The sequence below is a fragment of the Notothenia coriiceps genome, unplaced genomic scaffold (assembly GCF_000735185.1).
Source record: "Notothenia coriiceps isolate Sejong01 unplaced genomic scaffold, NC01 NC01_scaffold00035053, whole genome shotgun sequence".
NCBI classification, from domain to species: domain Eukaryota; kingdom Metazoa; phylum Chordata; class Actinopteri; order Perciformes; family Nototheniidae; genus Notothenia; species Notothenia coriiceps.
In genome coordinates, this window is record NW_011367754.1 from 5124 (window position 1) to 16255 (window position 11132).

The 11132-nt window shown below is 38.9% G+C and overlaps 1 protein-coding gene across 3 annotated transcripts; it reads right to left on the minus strand.

Annotated features, from left to right (window-relative positions):
- Positions 1-484: 484 nt before the first annotated feature.
- LOC104962595 (CTP synthase 1-like) lies at positions 485-7569 on the minus strand. 3 transcript variants are annotated; one of them, XM_010791047.1, is made up of 5 exons: positions 7499-7569; positions 4082-4281; positions 3831-4001; positions 851-951; positions 485-742 (listed from the first exon to the last, which is right to left on the minus strand). In XM_010791047.1, the coding sequence occupies exons 2-5, from the start codon at positions 4245-4247 to the stop codon at positions 512-514; spliced, it is 669 nt and encodes a 222-aa protein (XP_010789349.1). In that variant the 5' UTR covers positions 4248-4281; positions 7499-7569; the 3' UTR covers positions 485-511. The 3 variants fall into 3 exon arrangements, with proteins under 3 accessions (XP_010789349.1, XP_010789348.1, XP_010789347.1); XM_010791046.1 differs by lacking the exon at positions 7499-7569 and adding an exon at positions 5717-5906; XM_010791045.1 differs by lacking the exon at positions 7499-7569 and adding an exon at positions 5031-5248.
- Between the last annotated feature and the right edge of the window lie 3563 nt (positions 7570-11132).

The window sequence follows — 11132 nt, forward strand, 5'->3', positions numbered from 1 at the left end:
TGTGTCTGAACCCTAAAATAGTGAATGGCAAATGACAGAAAAAAGGAATGTGACACTATTATTTAAATGTCTTAAAATGCTAAAACCAAATGCTAATATCCTTATAGTTATCCATGTGTGAAAAATACATATTTGATGATTTCATATTTTTTCAGGCTTGAAAATGACATTCCAGAATGAATGAGTCTTCACAACTAAAAGGGGTAAATTAATAGTCTTTGTTCTCAAAGCAATGATACACCTGCGATTGGATGTAGAAAAGTCAGAATCAATATAGATGTTTTTATTTTAAAGTAAATTCAGATTGAACATAGTAAAAAAATGTAAATTATAGTTTCTGTCCAAAAAGAATCCATTACTTATAGTGAAAACCACCCTTGAGTGATGGCATGGTAGACTAAAAGCTTTAGGAATCCAAACTATAACATATAATAAGTACCCTGTATCAAGATTGATGCAAAACAAGTGACATTTGACCTTTTTAGAGATTTAGAAATAAAAAGTTCCTCAGCTATGCTTTGTACCTGAACATGATCCGACTCACTCTGTGCTCCAGGCTGAATGGTTGTTGGTACTTGCAGGTGCACACTTCACATAGAAACCTGTAAAACAGCATGTCTCTCACCTGAGGGATGAGGCTGACGTGGATGTTGCAGAAGTTGTCTCTCTTCACTTTGAACTGGAACTGCCTGAAGGCCTCGATGAACGGCATGCTCTCGATGTCTCCCACCGTGCCGCCCAGCTGCAAGCAGACGCACGATAACATAAGGAACACATCATTAGCAAAGGCCTTAAATAAGCTTAATTAACAACATGTAGCCTAGTGGTCCACGTTACGGAGCATTTATACCTCTATTACACAGACTTCAGGTTCTACCCCGTCATCTTCCACGGCAACCTTGGCCTGCTTCACCACCCACTCCTGGATGGCATCTGTGATGTGTGGCACCACTGGAAGAGACAGAAGCATATTATTATTTATGTTAGTTAAATATTTCTCTGTATCAAGAAACCCTTTACGAAGCTTAGTCCACATCACAGTAATCACAACACCGTATTGTGACTACAGAGAATAAGCGACAGTGCTTGCTGCAAATTAATAATGTAGTTTAACTTGACTTTTGTCGACACACAAACAGTGCTTTTGTGAAACCCCTCGCGGCGGGAGGATTATCAGAGCTCTATTTTCAGTGTTCACATGTAGACAGGGAACGTTTTAGGCCTTTAATGCGCTCCGTTATCTCCTTGGTGATGTGTCACTAGAGAGGCAACATTTTGTGCAACGGCGGAAACGGACTGATTCATTTGCAAAACCTAAAAATAAAAACATGAATGAAATGAAAAGCAAGGAAGGGCAGGAAAAGTGTTGGGTGGAGTTTACATTTCTACCTAAATCTTATCGTCTAACCATTTCCTGTTATATAACTAAAGCATGTTAGTTATCATGTTAGCAGCACTATAGCATGTTAAATTAACCACTACATAGGGCTGGGCGATATATCGAGTTTTGAATTTATATCGATATATTTTCATGCGCGATATAGGATTACATCATATCGTATATATCGATATATATTAAAACAAGCTGCAAGTTGCTGCAAACTCCGCTGCAAACTCTCTCTGCCCCGCGGCCCGCCTCTCTGTATCTCCAAGCAGCAGCAACGGCGCCCTGCCGCCTCCACCATGACATACTAGGTGTCAAATTTATCAAATAGAACCCAGTTATAATTCTGTAGAAACACACGTAATGTCAGTCTGACACTCCAAACACTGTACCTACTCTCGTTGTCTACTCTCTTGTCACCTAAAATTTATGTAACAAAAAAATTCTATCGTGTCCAGAATTTGATATGTCGCAAGTAAGAAACAACGACCAAAAATCGATTGTATGAAATGGTTGTGCGGAAATTAAATGTGTAATTGTGTTTGGTACGTATCAAATTAAGGCAAATTCAATAAAATAAAATAATTGTAATAAAAGATTAAAGATAATCAATTAAGTTATAACGTGAGTGGCTACCGGTCCACTTCAAGACACAGGGTTTTGTGAGTAGGAGTAGGTGGAACAATTCAGCGCGAACGAAATTTGGTGTAATCAGGGCAACAGACAACAATATCGCTGGTCTAGGCAACTAAACCTCGAAGGTCAAATGCTCCTGTAGCGACGTCCCTGAAGTCGATACACAAGGGGCCACACCAAGGACCCTTCATCGACCAAGGACCTCTGCCGTGAAAATTAAGGGTGGTAGATCCTTTACATAACAGGTGTGAGTCATGCCCGAGCTCCAGGGACGACCTGTCTATAAGCCACAGTCACGCTTCACTCTGTGATCTCGCTCGGGCCCGCTCCTCTGCGAGAGAGTGAAGCACATGTAGAGCCCGTCCCGAAGAGAACGTTTCATTAAAGCTGGTCCATTGACGCATGGACCCAGATGTCGAACAATCAGTCGAAATGTTTCGGCAGACGAGGTGTCAGCTGCACCCTGGTACAGAAACCCGATTCACTAACGGTGACGGAAGGCAATAAAGTGCGGTGAAAAGCGAAAAAAAGTATTCCGTGTGGTGCACACTCACTCAACCACATCGCACTAAACGAAAACTCCGTCCTCCGACTGTTCCAGAAGTCGCCGACCCAACGGTCGTGCGTCAAATTATGTGAGAGTATGACCGTGAAACACGAAGACAACATCACCACCTTCTCTAAACAACACGAGCTGGAAAGCAACGTTAAAAAAGGCCGTAAACAGATGGTATTCAGTCAAAAGACGAGGTGCAGACGCGAACTTTTGGTTTGGTAGAGGTTTACTCTCCGGCAAACAAAAGAAAGAATGTTGGTCAAGTAGAGCAAAAGACTAAGTGGAAGAGAGCGAAACAGAGGGGGGAGGTAGAGGCCTACAAGCGACGACGACGGTACGAAGAAGTACGTTTACAGCTCCACCCCCACTCTCGCTCCCNAAGCAAGGAAGGAGGGGGAGAAAGAAAGAATTGAGGGAGGAAGGATGGAAGAAAGAAATCAGGGACAGAAAGAATATGAAATGAAGGTAGTAAGGAGAAAAGAAGCAAGGAGGGAAGAAATTATAGAAGGAAAGAAGCAAGGAAGGAGGGGGGGAGAAAGAAGGAACAGAGGGAGTGAGGGAGGAATGAAGGACAGAAGGAGGGAGGGAAAGAAGGATTTGAAGATTGAAGGAAGGATGGGGGAGAGAAGGAAGGAAGGCAGTAAAGAAGCAAGTAAGGCGGGGGAGAAAGCAGTAATTGAGGGAATGAGGGAGGATGCAAGAAAGAAGGAAGAATGGTATCTTTATTTATTTATGCTGGTAGTTTTTGTTCCTGAATTATTTCATGCATGTTGATGTGCAGCTTCTAAACGTTAAATAAAGTGCCTGTGTGAGGTTTGGCTTCAAACTAGGACTGTCTGTTTTGTTTTTACTTTACGGAAAAAATATCGAGATATATATCGTATATCGCCATTCAGCTAAAAAATATCGAGATATGAATTTTGGCCCATATCGTGCAGCCCTACCACTACATGGCGTCAGCTGTGAGCTTTTGAATTAACGTCCCATGATGTTTTGTAAATGCAGTTTACTGTAGGTGCTGCCGTCTGCATACACTTTTTTTTTTTAATATAATCAATTAAACATGGTATAATAATTGATTATTCCGAGGTATAATGAGAGACTTTTATATCAATGGTCTCGACAAAGCTTCAATTGAGTCTCTCAGTGTCCATTTAAACAAACAGAGAACTAATCTGGAGGAACAAAACTAAGAACAAGTTTTCAAAAATCCCTGCGTACATTAGAATTAGTCGTTAAACAGAATGTTGTTACCCTGCACAGTCTTGCCCAGGTAGTCCCCCCTCCTCTCCTTGTTGATGACTGACTGGTAGATCTTCCCGGTGGTCAGGTTGTTGTCTTTGGTCAGCCGGATGTCCAGGAAGCGCTCGTAGTTCCCCAGATCCAGATCCACCTCGCCGCCGTCGTCCAGCACGAACACCTCCCCTGCGCGACAAACACAACACGTTTACAACATGCTGCAGTTTAATCACACATGTGCCGAGTCATCATCTCCTGGGACGTACCGTGCTCATAGGGGGAAAACGTGCCGGCGTCTATGTTGATGTACGGGTCGATCTTGATGGCGGTCACATGCAGACCGCAGGACTTCAGGATCGTCCCCACGCTGCTCGCTATGATGCCTTTACCGATGCCTGAGATCACTCCTCCAGTAACCAGGATGTACTTCATCGTGCCACTCTGGTGTCTGCAGATCGGAGAAAACCTGTGGAAAAGGATCCAATGAAAGGAAAAATATCCTTTATCAATATTGGAATTGAACAGAAAGAAAGACATTTCAATTATACTGAGCAGAAAAATAGAAATCATTAAAATAATTTATAAAAAACTATATTCTACTAAGGTTAATTAGTACTTGTAGTTTTTAGTATTTTCTATGAAACAGGTGGTTGATCTTAACAGCTAATGAAAGCAACAACACGTCACTTACAATAAGGCTATTGTACTAGTAAAATAATAAATAAGACATTTAAAAAAGGCTTAAGGGGTCATTTAAAAGCAAAACAGTGAAGCCTTCTGAATTGCATGGGAAACAAATCATTATAAGACAAAGAAAAACATTAACAACAGATTAAGAACAATATTCAACGAAGATTCAAGGATGATATCTACTAGTATTGGAGTTTATAGTATCTGCTTCATCAGTAGTATTATCATTTGTAAGGCTTTTGTACTCGATAAAACATTACTGTACAAGGTATTTTAAATGTAGAAAATATACATATAGAAATAACTTTTGACACAAAGGTTAAACATTATACTTGCATTTATATGAAGATATCTGACAAAGTAATGAGTGTTGTAGCTCACATGAGGCCAAGTTAAAAAGCATGTCTATGAAGGACAAGCTAGCTAGTCATAACAATGGCTAAACCTCGATGTCCTTGTTCTACAACGTGGCTCTTTCTACCAGAACATATCAATTAGATCAGCATATAAACAATGCACATTTACCTCTTAAAACCACCGTTTGATAATAATCTAATGAAGTTAAAAGATAGAAGTTTTTTCATCCTTCACAAAACAGATCGTCACGCATGGTACATAAGGAGTATTTGATTTAATACACAGTGTGGGCCGAGCAGGTGGGGACTTCCTCATTCCGTTGTGTTATAGAGGGAACAGAGAGTAACCGCCCGCACAGGATACTCGCGTGAATAAATCCAGCCACAGTTCCACAGTATTACCGCCCGCGCGATTAGCTTCGGGCTAACTGTTAGGGATAATACGATAATTACAATAAGACACCCAAAATAAATGCTTCTGAAGTGTCGGTGGGTAGAAAACGGACACGGTCAACTGTAACTGACTTCAATAATAGAGTTAAAATATAAAAAACCGTCTGCATTTCGAAAAACCCACATCAAGCCCGACTAAAATATCCAGCATCGCCTTCAAAATAAAAGCGGTGTAGATTTGTATTTACTTTTATACAAAGAGAAGAGCAACCAAACTGCAAAATAGTTGAAATAAACATATATAATAGGGTTTTGTACAACAGTGTTATGTTAGGAGTCTGTTGTTAAAGTTAAATCGGTCGTTATATAACAGTGTTATTTTATTTTGAAAATGTGTACCGGCAACCATGTGTTATGTTCAGCTTTTATGCAAGTGTTTCACAGCATCAAACATCAACTTACCAAAAATATTCTTCTCTTCAAAAAAAAAATATCGACGAGGAAAAAAAGCTCACAAAACCTTTTACCAAAACAAAGTATCGATCCAAATGAAACGCTTTTTAAATGCTCCCTAGAAGAGCCATGTATCCTGCAGCTGATTCTACACGTGTCTGCAGCAGAACATCATTCATGAGTTCATTACACACCAACATTTTCTTCCTCTTCTTCTTCTGTGGGGTTTTACTGCTCTGCTGCCACCTCATGGAGCCAATGCATCACTCAGCATCATTTTTACCAGAGGTGGAACAAGCATTCAGATCCTTTAAAACACCAATTTAAAAATACTTTATTTACAAGTACAAGTTATTTATCCTATAAACATCCTACTTAATAAGAGGCAGAAGTGGAAAAGGTGCTTGGATTAGGTAGGTAGGTAGGTGTATAGCAAAAATAAACTTTAATTATGAAGAATACAACACTTTAGACACATATTCACATCAACTAGTTGTTAATTAACATGCATATTAGAGCCAAACTACTATCTTATTAGTGAACATATTCTGAGTTAGAAAATACAAAATGTTAAGTTATTTTGACACAATTAACACTTGTAGTTGCATGTCTTGCTACATCAGAATATACCATATTTGTTCAGTGTTATTATGGGAGAATTACTATTGTTGTGGTACTGCTGCTGCTTTATTATGCCCATATTGAGCAGAGCATATTAAGACCAAAACTCATGTACAACAACTTCCTTACTTACAATAAATAAGCACTAATTAGAGGGTTATTGAGGAAAAACTCTCAACTAATGGCCTAGTACTTGTAGAATATGGTCATGTAGAATGAGGCATTAATAAGTGGTTTATAATGACTAATAACAATAATCACAAATATTTTTTGTTTTTGTTTTGTTTGTCTACCCTCCCTCCCAAATGTAAAGCGTCTTTGGGTTCAAGAAAAGCGCTATATAAATATAATGTATTATTATTATTATTATTATTATTAATAAAGAGCCAATATACTGCTAATTTGCATGTTAATTAACAACTAGTTGATGGTGAATATGTGTACCAAAGTGTTACCAACCCTTGTTATGTACTCAAACACAGTACTTGAGTAAATATACTTAGTTACCCACCTTTGTTACAATATTTCTACCCTGTGGTATTACTAGTGAATACTTTTTCCACCCCTGCTCAAACTGTACTACACTGCAGTACTTAAATATATATAATGAGTACATTTCTACTGGAGGTGGACAAAGTACTCAGACGTTTTTCAGGCAGCAGGGGGAGCTCATGTTTCACATTTCAAGATGTATTTCTTTCTTTATATCCCTCATGTAGAAAGTCCTTCAGCCAGCTGTTTATCTCCACATATTATACAAGGTATTTATCAGCATTACAGTTAAAGCTCCTTGCATTATTCATAACTTATATTATATTATAACGGCAGCAAATCAAAACGCCACAAGCTTTGCACACTTTATCGTGTACTTCATTGAATCCATGATAATAATACTGTGATATAATAAGAATAAGCATCAGTGTCACACAGACGCAAGGGTGTAACTTTGGTTTGAGAAGAACAAGGGGTCCTCCGCAATGACATTTTTTCTCAATTTAATTCAATTTCCTGCCTTTCTACCAATATATTAGGGACTATAGTGTTAAAAAATCCAAGAAAGATGTGTAGTGTATATAATGAGCGTCGTGGCTTCCTTCCTTGTCTTTCCATCAAGCCACTAGACGCCTAAACAGGCATTTCTAACTCGTTTCTTTCCTTTAAATTACTCACAGTTTGAAGTGTTGCTTGGCCTCCGATGGTTTAGATGATGTCGCGATGTGTTTCCTCAAAATAAAATAACAAACTTTTGCACATGCAACAAAGAAAATAGGCCTTTACAATATTCAAAAGAAATAGGCAAAACTCAAATAAAATAACAAACAACTTAGGTATTCTTTCTTTCTTGATAATACTTATAACTTCACAACTTAAATGGTACTTGTACGGTTTGTATGTACGTGTACGGTACGAATACGAGTACGGTTACGGTTAAAAACTGTTTCTCGATGGCGTCTCTCAACAGGTTGCCCATCACTGTGGCTTTAGCACAGGCGCCGTGGGAAATGTAGTCCTTTATAGTGCGGTTGACTACAGACGTCACAATTAGGTGGCCTTTCTTATAAAATCAAAAATACTGGCTCTAACAATGAGTGTGCACACTTATCTATCCTATCCATGTGAACCTGTTTTATTTGTGATGACCTCACATCCTCTAGGGGGGTCCGGGGGCATGCACCCCGGGAAGATTTTTTTCTTTACATTGAAGTTAAAGCATCAATCTGGTGCACTTTGAGGGCAACATTAAGAGATGTATGGATACAGCTCTCAACACTCATATGAAACAGAACTGTATGTATTTCAATAATCAATAAACCATTAGAATATGCTCACAAGAAATAAAACATATTTGATCAACTCCTCTCTCCTATCTTTATCTTAGTCTGCATTCTTTCTTTTTATTTATGCATATTTGACTAATTACTCCCCTTTCAAACTGTGTTTTTTTTTTTTTTACTGACCTATAGTACACATTGGAAGGATTTCTTAACTTATTTTTTATACAACTAATATTACATAGATGGAAATATTTGTTTACATAGATGACCAAACCGTTTGAGACCCACTCAGATAACTTAGACTAAAGTTTACAATCTAATCGCTCAGAGTCCTTTACCTCCCTGAGCTGACGTTATCTCTCTCAGTCCCAGGAGAGAGCTCTCCCTCTCCTTATTGTTGAAACAACTTCTAATCTCCGTTAGCTCCGAGTTAGCATCAAATGCTAACAACAACCCCCGTAACTTTCTCTCTCTCTCTCTCTCTCTCTCTCTCTCTCTCTCTCTCAAAGTCCGACAGGAAAGAGCTCTCCCTCTATACTTATTGTTGAAATAGCTACTAATCGCCGTTAGCTCCGAGCTAGCACCATATGCTAACAACAACCCCCGTAACTCTCTAAGTCTGTCTCTCTCTCTTTCTATCTCTCTCTCACAAAATGCACTCGTGCCTCACACACAGACGCTCCTCCGTGACGATGACCGCTTGCGAAAAAAATAAATAATAAACACATTTAAAAAGTGGGGGGGATACAAATGGGATTTTGAAGAGTGGGGGGGACATGTCCCCAGTGGAAATTACGCCCATGCACAGACGTAACAAAGCATCAGAGGAGAGGATCTCAGAGCAGGAACACTGGGGATGTTTTCCTGCTGGGTTACAACCTTTATATAAACAGTGTATGGTTACAACACACAGCTTCCTCTTTCTCCGGACACAAAACCGCACTCTGTGCTCCGTTAATAAAGTGGTTAGTTAGAGTCAGTGTTCCTGTGGAAAAGGTCAGTGGATCTGTATATTTCCAGAGGTGAAGTAGCTAAGTGTCATTATAAAACATATCAATATTATTCTGAAATGGACCAATCTGCACAATGACTACTTTGACTGTCGCTACTTTCACTATATTTTGATGATAATACTTTTCTACTTTTACTTGGGAATGAAGGACTTTTACTGTAACAGAGTATTCCTACACTCTGGTACTTCTACTTTTACTCAAGGACAAGATCTGAGTACTTCTACTTTTACTCAAGTACAAGACCTGAGTACTTCGAACGTTTACTCAAGTACAAGATCTGAGTACTTCCGCGTTTGCTCAAGTACAAGATCTGAGTACTTCTACGTTTACTCAAGTACAAGATCTGAGTACTTCGAACGTTTACTCAAGTACAAGATCTGATTACTTCTACTTTTACTCAAGTACAATATCTGAGTACTTCTACTTTTACTCAAGTACAAGACCTGAGTACTTCCGCGTTTGCTCAAGTACAAGATCTGAGTATTTCTACTTTTACTCAAGTACAAGATCTGAGTACTTCCGCGTTTACTCAAGTACAAGATCTGAGTACTTCCACATTTTTTTCTCTAACCTCCCATTTTCAAAATATTAATATTATTAGTATGTATTGTTGTATTTTCTATATCTAACTTCTCCAGGTTTATGTATAAATGTAATTGAATGAATTGTATTTTACTCTTATATGGAGCAATTGTAACAGAATACATATTATTACATATTTATTTATTTAAAATAATAAAATGGAGCAACAATTCCCCGTTATGAGTTACTAACATTTTTCAGATTGTGAGAAGGTCTTTCATTAAGGTGAACCACCAGGAGTTTATCTATCCATATGGATCATCTTAGTTAAATGGGCTTTAAAAGGGAAAACAGCAACAAAATATATCAAATAACATGGAAGTCATCTTTCAATTTTCACCCTAGCTAAAAGATGAAGGTCGATTGAGGTAGAAAGTTAAATAACTGGCCTCCTCTTGGTTTAATAAGTAAAATGTCTGTCTTTTTTAAGCTGTTAGTCATTACCAATGATAATAGTGTATTATCCTCGCTGTGCTCAGTGAGATATGAAGCACAAGCTCTGCTGTCTCACTTTCCTCAAACTGTGAGTGGTTTGGGATTAAACAACGAGACGTGTACACTGTTGTTTGGCTCATCAGGCTCACTGTGAGCACGGCAAATTCAAATAACAAAATGATGGGAGTGAGTGACTGAAGCCTGACTCACACACAGAGCTGTAACACCCAAACCTCCAGCAGCATCCAGCTTTAATCTCTGGAACACGGGAGGAGGGCTTAATGAGAGTTTTAATTCATTTCTGACCGGAGCTTTGATTGAATTAAACTCCCACAGCGGGGCTGGATGAACCACAAGCCATTTCCTCCTATTAGAGCAGCAGCAGGAGCAGACGCTGCTTTTACTTTGTTTATGGATAATGTGCTCTTATAAACTCTGTGTGTCTGCAGCTGGTCTATTGTTAATATCCCCTCTTCTTCATGTCTTCTCTACATCAACATGTGTCCCCTCTTCTTCATGTCTCTTCTACATGTGTCTCCTCTTCTTCATGTCTTCTCTACATCAACATGTGTCCCCTCTTCTTCATGTCTCTTCTACATCAACATGTGTCCCCTCTTCTTCATGTCTCTTCTACATCAACATGTGTCCCCTCTTCTTCATGTCTCTTCTACATCAACATGTGTCTCCTCTTCTTCATGTCTTCTCTACATCAACATGTGTCCCCTCTTCTTCATGTCTCTTCTACATCAACATGTGTACCCTCTTCTCCATGTCTCTTCTACATCAACATGTGTCCCCTCTTCTTCATATCTCTTCTACATCAACATGTGTCCCCTCTGTGGAAAAAGACTCTGAAAGTTTCAGGAACAAAGATTCTCTCTCTCTTTGTCCTGATCCATTTATATAAAAACCTGTCTGAAAATGAGCTGATCAGATTTTGGCCACTTTATGATGTCATAACAATGTTTTGGCTTGTGTAACCATTAGCCAATCAGCAAC